At 35.8% G+C, this 16,818-nt stretch overlaps 2 protein-coding genes across 2 annotated transcripts; both read left to right on the top strand.

Annotated features, from left to right (window-relative positions):
• Positions 1-32: 32 nt before the first annotated feature.
• On the top strand, positions 33-3,424 carry LOC136811571 (neuronal acetylcholine receptor subunit beta-3-like). Its single transcript, XM_067068195.1, has 6 exons — positions 33-151; positions 277-422; positions 635-789; positions 1,005-1,237; positions 1,703-1,915; positions 2,150-3,424. Exons 1-6 carry the CDS (start codon positions 94-96, stop codon positions 3,241-3,243), a joined length of 1,899 nt encoding a protein of 632 aa, XP_066924296.1. The 5' UTR covers positions 33-93; the 3' UTR covers positions 3,244-3,424.
• Positions 3,425-8,654: 5,230 nt separating this feature from the next.
• Positions 8,655-16,222, top strand: LOC136811573 (acetylcholine receptor subunit alpha-type acr-16-like). Its single transcript, XM_067068200.1, has 8 exons — positions 8,655-8,752; positions 10,659-10,810; positions 11,247-11,398; positions 11,621-11,850; positions 14,080-14,292; positions 14,547-14,772; positions 15,155-15,309; positions 15,619-16,222. The coding sequence occupies exons 1-8, from the start codon at positions 8,713-8,715 to the stop codon at positions 15,831-15,833; spliced, it is 1,383 nt and encodes a 460-aa protein (XP_066924301.1). The 5' UTR covers positions 8,655-8,712; the 3' UTR covers positions 15,834-16,222.
• The last annotated feature ends 596 nt before the right edge of the window (positions 16,223-16,818 follow it).

Here is a 16,818-nt window from a genome sequence, read left to right as displayed (position 1 = left end):
TTCAATCTTTAATCCTTCGGCTATTAAAGTTTTATTTGTTTATATTTTTAGAATTAAAATAACAGTAACGATTAAAAAACATCAACAAAGACAATGCTTCATTGGAACTTTCTAAAACGCCTCTTACTGGTAGCAATGGTTGTAACTTCAGGTAAGCAGATACTTCGAACAATTTATTGCTAAGAACGATTTCTTCCTTTGTTGCTGGGAAAGGAGCGCATCGAAACTTACCAAACTACAATGCATATAACCTAAATACATTATGTTTTCATTCAGGGCGATGCAAGGTGATCAAGACAGAAGAATTCAAACTTCGACAAAATTGGCCGGCTGATTATGATGTGGATGCACGACCAATACGTGATCACAGTCAACCTGTCCGAGTGAAGTTCGGTGTGGCTATTGGACAGATCACCGAAGTCGTACGTAATTCTTCTTTATGCAGCTATATTTTTCATCACACAATCTACAATTGGGTTTCGTAGTTTTTATTATTTTGTGCAAAGCCAAAGAATATGTATTGCTCCTCATTGAAATTATTACTCCCATTCGTCGTAATTTGACTGGACGTTTAAATTTGATATATGCGTTGACAACCAAATCGATCATTATTTCTTTTCTTATCCGTTTTCAGAATACGAAAGCGGAAACCTTTGCGGTTAATTTGTTTCTGCGTCAATTTTGGAAAGATGAATATCTCTCTTGGAATGTGACACAGTATGGTGGATTGAACAGTACGAATATTTCTCCAGAGAAAATATGGCTACCTGATATTGTGCTACAGAACAAGTAAGACTCTTATCTTCTAGTACGGCCGGACCGGAGTGTTAAGATGACCTTTTTGACCTTAAGATGAGCTTTTCTTATCTCAGCTACTCATACTACTTGATATTCTTTTTTATTGTTTTATTCTGTTCAGTCAAGTTCTGTTTTTTGTTTGATTTCCGGGGATAAATCTATCGTATGTGCTCTAACCCAAAAGAATTGCGTTTTCTTTGTCATAGCGCTGACAACGAGAGTGAACTTCGTGGTAATTTGGACAAGTTAACGAAGAAGGTGATCATCTCAAGTGATGGTCAGGTCAAATGGTTGTCAATTGCCGTGCTTCAATCTGTCTGCCCCATGGATGTCACATACTTCCCTTTTGATGAACAGAAATGCTCCTTGAAGTTTGCCAGTTGGACGCACGATGGATTGAAAATAGATATAGTGCCGGAAAACGAGACCGTTGATTTGAGTGAGTTTTTTGTTCCTTCCTCCCTGGTTCTTATTTTCCAAAATTTAACTCTAATCTAACTGATCCCCTGTTTTCGTGATCTAAACTGTTGAGCTAAAATCTGAGAATGTCTGTCTGTCTGTTCCAAATACTTAGGGGCAGCCTGGAGACTTCAAAAATTGTTCGATTTGGCTAAAATTTGGCTCACTTGTTCCTTGGGTGAATATCTGGGGCTGTCTTTTTATTTTTCAAAAATTTTGATTTTTGAGGCCCGGGCATTTTTTTTTGCTGTAATTGCCTATGAATAATTTGAAGCATCTGATTTGGGCCCAGTGCATTCCACTATTCAGGAAAGGCAATGCTTAATTAATACAGGTCAGTAGAGCATTACATTAACAGTCCAGGTTATGGGGTTATATCCCAGCAGTAGCATGACGACTCGATAATAAATCATGTTTAAACTTTGAATGTTTTGTATGACTTCAGAACCGTACACACCACACAGTGAATGGGAGATGGTGTCCACCGTACAAAGACGAACAGTAGAATACTACCCATGCTGTGACACACCTTTCCCTGTCTTGAACATCGATATCACCATCAGAAGACGTCCTTTATTTCAAGTCATCCACCTCATCGTACCCATGGTACTCGTCGGCCTGTTGACTCTCTTCTCGTTCAATATTCCAGCTCGGTCAGGTATTTTAGTTTGCGTTTTCTCTTCGATCTGCTCACATTTCCTTTCGATTCACGAAAGCTTTTTCAAAAGAATTCAACAATCAATCGTCTTTGCTTGCACTTTTTCTAGGATTCGTTGAGTTCGATGTCCGTGTTTAAATTCCCTGAGAAAGGTGTTCCTCTTGCACTCTATTCAATTGCGAGTCAGGAGCTGTTTTCGCGTAAAGGGATATATTGAAGGTTTGCTTTTTCTAGGAGAACGTATTTCGTACGGCGTCACTCTGCTTTTGGCCATGACGTTGTTTATGTTGTTACTTTCTGAGATGATCCCTGCAGCAGCTGATGCTCTCTCAAAACTCGGCATTTTTTTCAATGTTCTCATCATTGAAATGGTGGTCATGATATTTGCCATGTGCTACGTGGCTCGCATGTATCATAAGACGTCAGGTGACAAACCCATACCACGATGGATGAGAAAATACGTTTTCGAGTATTTCTCTTACAAATTACGAATTCGTGATCGTGGTGTCGAGAAACGGAAAGAGTTTTATCCAACCGAGATTGTTGTCGGTGGAGATGGAGAACTGTCACCCAAGACCAAAGAATACATAGAAAAGCAATCTGTTGACCAAAATGTCACAGAAAAGAAGATTCCTAATGGCAACAGCAGAAATCCTCTAGTAAATAAGGGGAATCCCTTGTTGAAAAAAGTTCTCGCTTCCAAAGAGAGCAATTCGATTCTGTCAGAAACAATTGACAATCATGTTGCAAATGGAAATGTTCATGAAAACACACAAGAGGACCAAGGTCCGAAAGAGGAAAGAAGTACTACCCAAGACGGTAGTGTAGTTGGTCAAGAGGATGAAGCAATTCCATTAAAAAATAGTGAAATAGTCCAAGAGGTGAGATCAAATTTTTCAGGTAAAGATGGTGATGAACCCATTTTACAAATCGAAAATGCTGTAAGGAAAAACTCTTCTAACCAGCCAGAAGTGCTAGGACAAACAAAGACATCAGGATTCAAGAGTATTGGCTTGTCAGTCATCAATAAGAAGAAACAAGCGGAAACAACAGAAACAGAAAACACTGATGAGAAGCCGGCCGCTGAGAAACAGCCCTCCGTACCAAAGAGTAATAAATGGATGTCTTTCCGTACTGTTGGATGCACCGTTACCAACTTAATGAAACGTAAAAATGAACTGATGATAAAAAAATTGAACGCTGAAAGACGCGAGAAACGTTTCTTTTACGAATGGCGTATATGCGCTCAAACAATGGATCGGTTATGTTTTATCCTTTTTGCTGTCATCTTTGTTTTGACAACGATTGTAATATTTTATGATTTTTGAACAAATGTTGCTTTACAAAAGAACACAACTGAACTGGCCGGCGGAAGCATTCATCAGAAATTATGAAATATGTACAATCGTATTTAAAGCATTTATTTTTGCATATTATCTTAATGTAGTTACTAGATTATGACCTAATTGAAAATGTTTTAAATTTTATTTTAAAGTAAAGATATTTACAACAAAAGAGATTTAAATCTAATGCAGTCCGCTATTAAAAAGATAGTATAGTGAACACTCGCTAATTCGAACTTCCATTATTCGAACTAATTCTCAGTCTCCGTCAAGTAGAAATTTTTGCGAGACCAATTTAAGCGTTTTAGCGAGTTTTCCCTATTTTCGCTAAAATAAATCGCGCAAAAACACGCCGAACCGACAAATCGCTAAAATTTATCCACGCGAAATTTTGTGGTTATATTGCCTTGATACATTTTTATCAATGGGAAGGGTTTCAGTGCAAAGAAATGCTAGAAAACGAATTAAATCAAGAATGTAAAACGAGTATTCGCTAAAATTTATCCATGCGAAATTGATTGAAATCGTGATTCGCTAAAATAAATCCAAAAAAGTTCAAGATTTTCCTGACTCGCTAATATACGCTAAAATTAGTCTCGCCAAAATTTCAAGTGCGGCTAAATCCTGACAATGCGGATCTATTTTCCACTTCCTATCTCTCGATCTCCTTTTCTATTTTCTAGTTTCTGAGACTTAGTTTCTCATTTCTGACTGAGTTTTCATACCTGTCAATCATTTGTTCATCAATTTCGACCAGTCTAATTTTCGCACCGAGTGGGATTCGAACCACCACCAAAGAAAGACCTTCGGGTCCGGAAGCCAGCGCTCTATCCCTTGAGCCATCGCCGCACAGCAAAACCACGCAATTCATAACATTTTATACCAAACTGGCAAAATACGGGGGTAATGTTATTATAATATGGGTAAAAGTACCCCTTTTTTAACCTGACTGAAATTCGAGCCGTTACTAGCAACCCTGCGGGGCCCAAGGCGCCGAGTATGCACCCGGCACAGTGACAAGCCGTTACTAGAAACCCTGGCCCTACATCGAAGACGCCAAAAAATAAAAATTTAAAGTTTCCGCATTGTCAGGATTTAGCCGCTTCTAAAATTTCGACGATTAAAGTAATCTAATCTAATCAGCAAAACCAAAAGTATTTTTCATCATATGAAAATGACCAAAAATACAAGGCACATTCTATAGCATGAAAATTTAGAACAGTTATCAACTATTACAAGACAGCGAGAAACATGTTATTGAATGCAAGACTTTATTATCACAGTTATTGACCATAGGCGATCGGAAAAACATGTCACAGTATGCTCAGAGTGAAAGTAAATTTTTCTGAAATATTTTGTATTCTCTCATTAACTTCCCTATAATTTCCAGGGGAGGCATTGGGCTGGAAAACACGAAGGCTGTTTAAGTCGACACCTTTACATTTAATAGTCTCCATATTTTCAACCTTTATTTGACAAACTGAAACCAATATTGACCCAACTATGCTTCTAGACGTCCCGTGAATTAATTTTCCTTTTCTATTCTCAATAAATGAACCTGCCACGATTTCATTCAGTGCATGGCTCACAGTTATAGGGCCTTTCACTATCAGTTTTGATGCACAGGCTCGCAGCTTTTGAAATGTAAGAATGAAATGTATTTTTTCTAGAGAGTGTTTTTCCTATCCAGAATTTGTGCTGTAAAACAGTTAATGGGGAGGTCTAAGGTTGTTTTTAGCAAGCTATGTACTTAGTCATGTTGTGATCTACAGCAATCCTTTGGAAAGTTGTTAGTAAAATTATTTGTAGCCCCTCCCTTTAAAGAAGAAAATTCACCACTATTTCAAGGCATTTTTCTACAACTTTGTAACGAGGATGTCAGATCAATCTTGATCATCTCTGTAGACTTGGCTTGTAATACTGGGTTAGATTGAATATAAAATTCCTTGTATAATTTAATCGAATTTCAAATGTGAGATTTGCCGTTCTATCAGCTTTATGTTTGATAACCATTTCTTCTGAATATCTAAAAATCATTGGTATGTTCTCTACACTTTACGCAGGTCCAAGGGTTGATACCTAGAGGTAGTATTTTTGTAAGTTCTTTGATTTGATATTTAACGCGATATGATAAAGCGGTTGATGTGATTTTTGGTTTAAGAATACAACTCATACAGGTGTTATTAAAGGTGATTCAAAATATCATAAATTTTTCATTTTTACCCTAAGAAGAAACCATTTTTGTTTCTAGCTTTAAATATAATATATCAATTTTATTTTAACAAGCATTATTTCCAAATTATACTACCAAGGAAACTGTTCACCGATTCTTTTAGAATTCTCTTTGATTTTCTTGTTACTTCTTATGGTGCATTCCAGGAAGATAGTGATAGTCCATGTTTGATATGATTGTGGCTTTTCATTCTCTCATTTTGTCTTCACATCAATGTTGCTATGACGTAATACTTTCTGTAAAATTTTTCAATAAGTTAAGATTTAAGACATCTTTTTAAGCTGTATTTAAAATATAAACTTTTGAATTTTTGGTTTGGTTGAATTACCAAATTATTCTTCTGCGTAGTGGACTACGTAAATATTTTTTTGTGAGACACCTCTTAAATCACTTATCTCCAGCCTTAGTTTTACCATGCCTGTAAAAAGTCATTCCCTCTTATCAGCACTGTTTTTATGAAATCCATTAATTCGAGAATGTTATGGTAATTTAACGAACTTAATTGTTTAAGATGGGCTTAAACTGCATGAGCTCGATTATTAATAGCTTGTCTTTCTGTTGATTACAGTGCTGTTTTTCAAGTGTAATCAGCTTAAAAGATTAAAAGTTAGATTAAAGCATTTACTTCCCCATATTGAAACTTTTTGATTTTATTTCGTTGTAAGTTTGCAAGAATTTTAGCATAAGGGTATGAATAATTTTACTAGGACAACTTCAAAACGTTTAGGAGTAGGTATCAATGTATGTATTTATTTTGGTATTATGTTTAACGAGTCTGCTAAATCACGCGCCTCACGCGCCTCGCGCGCCTTACGCGCCTTGCTTTTTCACGCGCCCAAATTTTTCACGCGCCCTTAAAGTTTCACGCGCCCATACTTTTCACGCGCCTTAATTTTTTTCACGCGCCCTTAAAGTTTCACGCGCCCATATTTTTCACGCGCCTTAATTTTTTTCACGCGCCTATGTTTTTCACGCGCCCCTATTTTTTCACGCGCCCTTAAAATTTTCACGCGGCCATATTTTTCACACGCTTTTAATTTAATTGCTTTTTGGCCCATTCTCACCTTGAAAACAAAAAAATGTACATCTCCTCTTTCTAAGCGTTGTGAATCAATAATATCTGGGTTGTTCTAGATTTTATCTAAGATTTTCCAAAATTTTCGGTTTTCCAAATTTATTCCATGTTCAAAAGGGGGTTGCCACTTAAGGGGGTTTTTGCTCCCTCTAGAAACTAACTGTGTGATGAGTTTTCATCATTTGTAAAAAATCAAATGAACACATTGAGTACTCAAACCTGAGTTACGACGAATGTGACGTCACAAGTCTCAAATTATGACGGCATAAGTGGGCTTTTTAACTCGAAAAAGTTTTTTACTGTTGTTTTGTAACTCGAAATATTTTTTTAAAATTTTGTTTTAGAGTTACGTAACTCGAAAAATGAAATTTAAAATTTATTTTCGAGGAGATGTACATTTCTTTGTTTTCAAGGTGAGAATGGGCCAAAAAGCAATTAAATTATAGGCGTGTGAAAAATATGGGCGCGTGAAAAAATAGGGGCGCGTGAAAAACAGAGGCGCGTGAAAAACAGAGGCGCGTGAAAATTTAAGGGCACGTGAAAAAAATTAAGGCGCGTGAAAAGTATGGGCGCGTGAAAATTTAAGGGCGCGTGAAAAAAATTAAGGCACGTGAAAAATTTAGGCGCGTGAAAAAGCGAGGCGCTTGGGCACTAAGGCGCGTGGGCGCGTTCAAAATATAGGGCGCATGAGGCGCGTGATTTAGCAGACTCATATGTGAATTGACGCTGTGGTTTGCAATGCGTCATTGTGCATCTCATTTTCAAAGCTTCTGATCTTCTCTCGCAGATTGCTAATGGATTTTTTCACGTTTTTTTCAAATCAATGGGAAAATTGAGGGAAGCTTGCATGGACAAAGCCCCAAAATATTTAATATCATACATAGCTACAAAGACTAGTTTATTAAAATCATTTAATATTGAATACTATAATATTGAGATTTTCATTTGATGAGAATAACAGCCTCCATCAAAGGAAATTCTACACCTTTTCACAAGGAGTTATCGAACTTGCTGAACTATATATCACCAGGGCGTTTATGGATCAAAATGTTTTAAAATAGAAATGTCGCCCGTATACCTTTTGATAAATGAAACTAAGCTTTTCCCTGTCTTAGTCAGTTTATTAAATTATCAGCATATGTTCTTGGTTTCATTTTTGACATAGGATTTGCAACTTTTACTTCATACTATAAAACTGATATGGGTTTAGCTCTACTAAAAGTTTTTGAGGAATTAAATATCCGTTTTATTCAACACAATTATGTGCTTAAATGAGTGCACTATACTGGTAATCAGTATGCGTTTGTCGCCTGTAGAGTATTATGCGAATTAAAAAGGAACAAGATATTTAGTGTGAGTTGTTACGTAATGAAACTTAGCAAAGGATTATGGGTGCTTAGTTTCCCTGAAGTTTGCGTTAAAAAAGATAAAGAAAGCGCCTAAGAATACGTTAGTTCTTTAGATAGTTTCACTCCCGTACTCAGTGGCGTGGCGGGAAAATTTTTCTAGAGTTGCCAAGCAGAATTTGGCGCCCTTTTTAAAAATCTTTTTGTTTTTGGCGCCCCCTATCTATACATTTAACTTGCTTACAAATACAAATTAAGCACTGGAACTAAGCTCATTTTGATCTCTAAACATTATTAGGTTTTTCTCCTATTACAGCTAGTTTCTTACAAAAAAAAATCATAGAAAAACTAAAACATAAACAGAAAGAAGATTTTGCGTTTTTGAGGTGATAAGGGTCGCCATTTTTTTCAATTGCCGATCTTTCGACAGGGACGTCTGAAAAGACCTTCTTGGCGCCCCTAATTTTTCGGCACCCCTTCTCAAATGGGCTCTGCTGGTGGGACCTACCCCCCTGCCACCACGCCACTGCGCCGTACTTTCTTGGGAGTTACTTCATTGTACCTGAGATGTCTTAGGGGGTAGAATGGATCTTTTATTCTTTTAACATAGCACTTCAATTAGGCTTAATTTAAGTTCAATTACTTCTTCAATGGCATCCACTGGGTGAAATATTTCTTTATAGAAAACAAGAATTTTTAGAAAAATTCTGAAAATAAACTTAGTATGATTTATTTCTTTCTTTTTAGAAATTGTATTTTTGTATTTGGGGTAAAATCATATTTCATTCGCCGTGTTAAATATGCTTTTGGTTTTGTTCAAATATTTCTTGCTTCTGACATGTGAGTATCTTTTGTTCATCCCAATTTTATATGCCCGTGTTTATCAAAAAGCTATTGCTTAAAGTATGTCTAGTTGGATTGTAAGGGCAATAAACAACTCTAGTGTAGGGAGTGTAGGCTTCCCACCCTTAGGATGTGAATTCATCTTGGCGTTCCCCTATTCTAGTTATTTCAATTAGCGCATTTCCCTCCCACTTACCTAATCGAGTGAAAGGTTTAAGTATGGACTCACAATTTACAACTTTTTCCCACAGTGGGGGTAAAAATTTCTTTCGAAATCCCAAATTGGGGGTAAAATCTAAGAAAATTATAAGAAACTAATCAATAACTCGTAAAATAAAAATTATTTCTCGTCGGTAAATGTTTATTTCGAAGTAAACAAGGTGCGAAGAATAACATGAACATGTACATTTTTTATAAGAACTGCTTTTATAAGAAACTAATCAATAACTCGTAAAATAAAAATTATTTCTTGTCGGTAATTGTTATTTCGAAGTAAGCAAGGTACGAAGAATGACATGAATATATTTATTTTTTATAAGCACTGCTTTTATAAGAAACTAATTTTCTTTAGATCAAAAGATATTGATTAGTTTCTTATAAAGATGATACTTATAAGAAAAATGAAAATACATAAAATAAGCAAAATCCCATATTTGTATTGAAAGAACCAAGCGCCGAAAGCCAATTTCCATTAGATTATAAAAAAGATATTGTTTCGTTTCTTATAAAGTTGATGCTTATAAGAAAAATGAAAATATTAAAATTATTCCCAATCCCAATCCCATGTTTGTATTGAAAGAACCAACTGCTAAAAGCCAATTTCTATTAGATTAAAATATATTGATTCGTTTCTTATAAAGTTAATGTTCATACAAAAGATCTACAACCTTTGTGTGATTTTCTGATTATTTTCTTAAGTCTATTCACGATGAGTGTGCACTCTTTTTTCTTTTACCTATAACTTTTGAAGGAATTCTTCAATCTTTATAAATTTGGTATCATAGGAAAGATATTAGTGAGTGGAACAATTTGAAATAAAAAAAACTTTAAAAAAATTCTAAAAATGAAGATGAAATTGAAGAAGAAAAAAAGGAAGATCTTGTAAAAAAATGCTATAACTTTCATTTTTACTGGAGAGATTCTTTGATCTTAGGAAATCATCACTGTGAAGAAATTTCATTAAAATATTTATTCAATATAAAGTTATGATACAAAGTTAATAAGTGATTGACCCCAAAAAACAGCAAAAAAACTGCAGAAAACAGCGTTTTTAGACGTCAATCAGCTTTTAACTTTGTTTGATATCTCTTGACTGAATGATTATTTTTGAGAATCTTTTTCACAGTGATGGCGTTCGATGATCGAGGATTCACTTCAGTGAAAATGATAGTTATAGCACTTTTCTACAAGATCTTCATTTTTTTCTTCTTCATTTTCATTTTCATTTTTAGAATTTTTTTAAAGATTATTTTATTTCAAATTGTTCCACTCACTAATATCTTTCCAATGATACCAAATTTATAAAGATTGAAGAATTCCTTCAAAAGTTATAGGTAAAAGAAAAAAGAGTTCACACTTATCGTGAATAGACTTTAAGTCTTTTTTTCGAAACTTTTCATCGTGGGAAACATATGCCCTCGAAGTAAAAATCTAAATTCCAAATTACAAACCTGCGCAGAGAAGTATTACATTTCTGCGCAGCTCAAGTTTTACAAATTTGCGCAAAGTTTATTACAAATCTGCGCAGGTATTACAAATCTGCGCAGAAAGTATTACAAATTTGCGCAGGTATTACAAATCTGCGCACAACAAGTCTTAATGACCCATATTTTATTGGCGAACACTACTTGCTTTTCTTCAATCCCACCTTAACACATAACTGTACTACTTTTTTCGTGTGGAGGTGTCAACCAGAACACAGCCTCTAAGAACGGAGAATACCTGCTGAAAGAAGACTTGATGAGTCAGTACAACAATGAAGTTCGCCCTGTGCTCGACTATAACGATGTTTTGAAACTGAAGTTCGAAGTAGCTCTTCAACAAATCGTCGAAGTTGTAAGTGACATAACTAATATCGACGTACCAAGTGTCGTTAAAAGACGCCTCAATCTGAATAAAGGTTTGGGTCGAGTCCGTTTTACCCTTTCAATTAATGGAACGGTTTCTTCACCTCATTCGGTTTCACTCCTCAACAATTAATACTTTTTCTCTCGTCAGTGCATGCATTATTCTAGACTATGTTATAGTCTAAGACAAATCACTATCTAAGAAATAAGCCCAAGACCGAAGAAAATGCGCAAACGACTTTACTTTTGCCGCAAAGAGTTTGCAGCTTCCCTCTACCGTCATAACGGCAGTAAACTTTGCGCGTACTATATTTTCTCGCCTTTACTATAATTGTAACGGACGATAACATCGTCTAGCATAACTCTAGATTTGACGCAGTTTTTTCTTAACTTGATCTCCCTTTCATCCTTTCCACTGTTCATAGGACGAGAAACGAGAATCAGTAGCGTTGAGTGTTTTCTTCCGTCAGTATTGGAAAGATGAGCACTTAGTTTGGAATGCTTCACATTATAATGATGTCAAATCAACCAACTTCGATCCTCAAAGGCTGTGGGTACCTGATGTCACTCTTTACAAGTATGTAAATTATGTCCTGAAAGGGTTATTTATCAGATTAGAAAAAGTACATGTATTTTACTTCGTCGTCGCTAGTTTTTGTCAATTGATCAGGGAAGAATTTAAACTGTAAACAATTGGGGTAGACAAGTTTCGTATCTCCCAAACAAAGCCTAAATGTTATTTTTTAACTTTTCCTTATATGTCTGTTAGCAGGTTTGTATTAAATGTTTTTTCATTCAGTGTTCTTGGTGATGTCACAGCTGGTCAACTGAACCTCTTGAAAACGAGGCTGATCGTCAACAATGATGGCGAAGTAAATTGGTTCAGTTTGGGTTTGTTGACGGGCATGTGCAGTATGAACATCAAATATTTCCCTTTCGATACACAAGTCTGTAAATTCAAGTTCGGTTTGTGGTCATACCACGGTTTGTTAGTGGACATTCAACCAAATCGAATGGATGTCGACACTAGTAAGACCTTTTCAAGTTTTTTTCAAGATTTACGATAGTGGTACCATTGGATACCCCTTAAAACCACTTACCCCTTAAAACCAACAAATTTGCACTTTGGGCTCTCTTAGCCACCAAACTTGATTTAATTTTGTATAATTCACCTTTTTACAACCTCTTATAAATGTTCTTTCATAAAATACGTAATTTCGAGAATTTCAATTATTGCAAAGTGTCTTAAAGTGCCTTAAAACTCGAATTTATTCAGAATTTTATCAAAAATCCCTTCAAAAAAATCAAGTTTTTCGGACCTAGAGATTACACAATTGAATTTAAGGTCATCAAACCTGCTCTACCTTTTAGGTACCTATACTTATGGTACGTACGAAAAAATCATTAAGAAAATTCATGGTTAGACCCCAAAGAATCGTAAAGCCCTCAAAGTTCTGTTTTAAACCTCATTAATTGTAGTGGCCAAAAAAATCTGAAAATCGACTTTTCTCAAAACAAAACATGGTCATATTTACATACCAAAATGTCACAAATTTGATGGAGATTTAGAAAAATTAGTATCATTAGTACGTCATAAATAAAGTCCATAAAGGTTTTAACTTTTTTGACAAAAAGCAGGCGCAATTCCATTACGGGAATCCTGAAAAATACAAATATTGTTTTGGGAATGGATTTCTACCAAGTATTTGAGTTTGGGTACCAATGATCTAAATCTAGAATTGGTAATTTTGCAGTGAATCACTGTTCAAATTGATTGGTTTGAAAATTGACATCATTTCGAAACTGTTCTTGAGAATTAGGCTTGGCAAAAGTTTTTATGGCCAAAAAGCTGACGCTGTACTCTTAACCCTAAAATTAGGCAACACATTTTTCCAAGTTGAATTCTTATGGACACTATCAGAAAAAGCATGAAATTCTGAACAAAAAGGTATGCTACAACATATCTTGTACTCAAACAAATAATACAGGCGACGCGTCGAGACTCACGGCTCCCGAAAGAGCCTATTCGTGTTCGCCTAACGCCAAACCGAAGGTATTCATCGTTGCTTTCTAGCACGGATTCTGACTTAGAGGCGTTCAGTCATAATCCTATAGATGGTAGCTTCGCACCATTGCCTTTTCAAGCAAGTGCAAATGCCAATTGTCTGAATCTGCGGTTCCTCTCGTACTGAGCAGAATTACTATTGCAACAACCGTACTCATCAGTAGGGTAAAACTAACCTGACTCACGACGGTCTTCTCTTCTTTCGAAGCAATGTAGCCTCCTACTATGACAATGCCATGACGAAAGCAAGAGAATGTAAAAAGTAAAACTTCTGAAAAAGTCATGGAGAATTGTAAAATTGTTCGCAAAATTGAAGTTTTTAGAGATCAGCGCCGACGTTACAAGTATCACGATGAGATCAAAATTAAACTATGGTAGCCTTTTCTCCTGTTCCTTACTATTCCTAAATATTAGGGGGGGTTCATGCAGTGGGTACCAGACACCATGATGACTAGCCTAACAACAGAATTGAAAATTTGAGAGTACACCCACCACGCCTTAGCACAAAGACTTTTGACTACTCGCGACCTTACTTCAACAAGGTTCTATCATGAATTTTGAAAAAATTGAGTTTTTTGGTTCATAACGTTTAATATGCCAAAAACTAATTTTAATGCTGTAAACTTTCAAATATCTTAATTCCATGGCTCAAAATAACATATTCCACTAAGTTCTACCAGTTAATTTGGTCTTTGGCACATTACAACAAAGTTCTATCGGAAATTTTCAAGCAAAAATCCTCCTTAGCGCGATCCGCGATAATGTCTTTTCCAATAATTTTAAGGTCAACAAGGTTCTATAATTAAAATGAAACTGAAATTTGTGAATTTTACACAATTTCAAAACAAGCAATCTTTGACATTGGATTTATAAAAAGAATAATAGTAAAAAGCTGTAAGTTATTGATTTTTATAAAACCAGCCTTTCGAGCAGTTAGGACCCTAAAGATACCATTTGATTGGCTTTAAAGCACACCCTCGCTCATAGCAGTTAGTATCAACAATGAACTACTTGTGAATTCTAAAAATCAAATATGACCCACCTAGGTACTAATCGTCATGTCTGGTACCAAGTGCATGACCCCCCTGTTTTTTGTACTCGGTGTTTTTTCTGTTTTTCGCCGCACAACGAGTGGTATTTAGCATCGGCTGACCTTTTTATTTTGAATACGAGAAGTACTTTTTTTCCTTTAGATGCTTACACTAACCATTCAGAATGGGCCTTGGGAAGCGCTAAACACGTTCGCAACGTTCAATATTATGGATGCTGTCCTGAACCTTACCCTGATGTCACCGTAGAAGTTGTCCTGAAGAGAAGACCTCTGTTTTATGTATTGAATCTATTGCTTCCCATGGTGCTGATTGGTTTCCTGACATTGCTGGCATTCTTCTTGCCTGCAGAATCAGGTAATGTCGAACATGAGTCGGGAGTTTGATGAGAATGTGTGTGTTTGTTAATGTATCGCAGAGAATCAACATATTATCAAAATCAAAGTTATTATAGATATACAAAGGGATATAAACTGATCTTTCTTAAGCTTGCTACATACGTTTGAATTCCCCTCCTTTAGTTCTCCCACTAAAATGTAATTTATTTTATTTGGCTAAAATTTGACAACAGCCAGTATTTGCCAATCCACAATTTTTCAATTGTTTAAAAGGAGAACGAGTATCATTTGCAGTCACACTTCTGCTGGCGATGACGGTCTTCATGCTCATAGTTGCTGACATGGTGCCAGCTTCTTCGGAGACCATCCCTTTGTTAGGTATCTTCTTCACCTGTGTCATGATCATGATGGTGATGATGGTCTCCTCAATGTGCTATATCCTTAAGCTTTACCTCAAAACACCTGCCGAAGGAGAGACTATTCCTAACTGGATGAGAAGGTATTTATTACTCATTCTGCAGTACAGTTCGTAACACAGTTGGTATGAATCTTTATTAACTCACGCCAACTCAGTACCGCATTCTAGATTTTGCTGTTGAGCGGTTCAGGCTTCAATTTTACGCTCACAAATACTGTGTTTGAGCCAGAGCTGGGTCGCTAGTTGGCCAAGCTTGCAGAGCTTGGCGTTGGGCATGACTTTCGTTGGGCGTGACTTTCGTTGGGCGTGACTTTCGTTGGGCGTGACTTTCGTTTATTTCACCCAAAAATAAAAAGCTTACATAAACTACCACTCCCTAAAATCAAATACCTCATTCTCAAGTCATAGTTCAAATTGTTTATGTTTGAACTCCTTATTTATATTGTTCTTTTACACACTTCAGGTATGTTTATGATTTCTTGGCCGTCAAACTTGGATACCGAAAGAGAGAAGACATCGCAAAGACCACTGATCATAATGGAAACACTGATCAAGAAAGACAATCACTCGTCATGAAAGAACAACAAATGCTATTAACCGACATCCCTCCTGCGTCAGGTATGTTAAATGGGGCTCCAGAGTGGAGGTGTAATGTTTGAGCTCAATGGTGACTGAGTGCGCCTATTGTCATGAGTGATCAACATAAAAAAAACGAAAGACTGCTTCTTATTTTGTAATACCAGATTTCTTGTGTGATGCGCAGTTCAAGTTTATAAGTAAGCCGTCCATTTGTTATTTGTTATGTTAATTGGTAGCTTTGCACTGGCCTTGTTATTGGGGAGATATTATTTAAAATCTATAATTTTTATTTTGTTGTTATTGACAAAAGATTTATAATTTGACCAAGTCCATCTTTCTCTCCAACAGGAGTGGCAGGCAATGGTTTCACCAATGAACGTGCAGAGAAACTGATGGAGAAAAATCTTCACTTGATGACCAAAAAGATGGAAGATGAAGAAGAAGAAAGAAGAGTGAAGAATGAATTCGAGATCTGTGCAAATGTGTTGGATCGCGTGGCTCTCATCTTCTTTGTTTTTATGTTCATCCTCATCACTGTCGTCTACTTGATCGCTACTACTTAGATGGTGGTGAGAACCACGTCACGAAATGTAAAAAAGAAACTATGGTTATAGCTTGGTACCTGGTTTCCATAGCCGCATTATTTACTTCTGGAAGTTTTCTTTGATACATCTCAAATGGAAAGCGTAACAAAAATAATTTTGATGATTATTTTTGAACCTGTGTGATGTTCTTCTTGGCGTTCCTGAAATTTAAGTCACTTAAATATACAGAATGACCTTGGGTTATAAAAACTAGCCCTCGCGTCAAACAAATCTGCTTAAAGTTGGGAAGTAAAACTACTGCAATTACGAAGTTTCTTATAAAATCAGACAATTTTAAGCAAAATTGGGAAAGCTCTTTAATTTTAAGGCTGGTCATATTTTACGACGTTCTTATTTTTTCTCTAATATCATCCTAAAGACTTTTGAAAGATTCTTATAAACTGGTTTCTATAAAAGAAAAGTGTGTATGTGCCTGATCTAAGTTTTTTGCCTGTAGAATGGATCTTTTAAAACACCCGACCAATCTCTTTAATTAATCCTTGGTCACACTGCCTTAAAATATATCCTTGAGAGATTATGTAAAAACAGAAAACTTTTTTTTATTGACGCCCAATTTTGTGCATTAAAAATTCCTGATTCCTACGCATCCTCACTTGTAACCTACTGTGAATTGGTGCGAAAAACGCCTTCAGACTTTCTATAATGTATTCAGTCCTTACCGAGGTAACAGTATTGACAGTTTCGCTATCAACCTGATAACTGGTTCGATAAATGAAACCTCACAGCAATACATTGTCAATTATTTGTAATCTTTGCACAGTTTCACAACTGTTTCTTATTGAGAAAAAACAATTCCTTTCCCAAAAACCTCTTTTTAAGTTTTTAAGAAGGTATCCAAAATCAGAAATGCATCCAGTAATCCGTTCTGGAGGAGATATGTTGAAGTTGCTTTGATTTTTTTATTATTGCACTTTGTAGACTAAATTTAACATGAATAATATTT

The sequence above is a fragment of the Clytia hemisphaerica genome, unplaced genomic scaffold (genome assembly GCF_902728285.1).
Source record: "Clytia hemisphaerica strain Z4C2 unplaced genomic scaffold, Clytia hemisphaerica genome assembly, whole genome shotgun sequence".
NCBI classification, from domain to species: domain Eukaryota; kingdom Metazoa; phylum Cnidaria; class Hydrozoa; order Leptothecata; family Clytiidae; genus Clytia; species Clytia hemisphaerica.
Note: the sequence above shows the minus strand (reverse complement) of the source record. Positions and strands in the feature narration are given on the sequence as shown.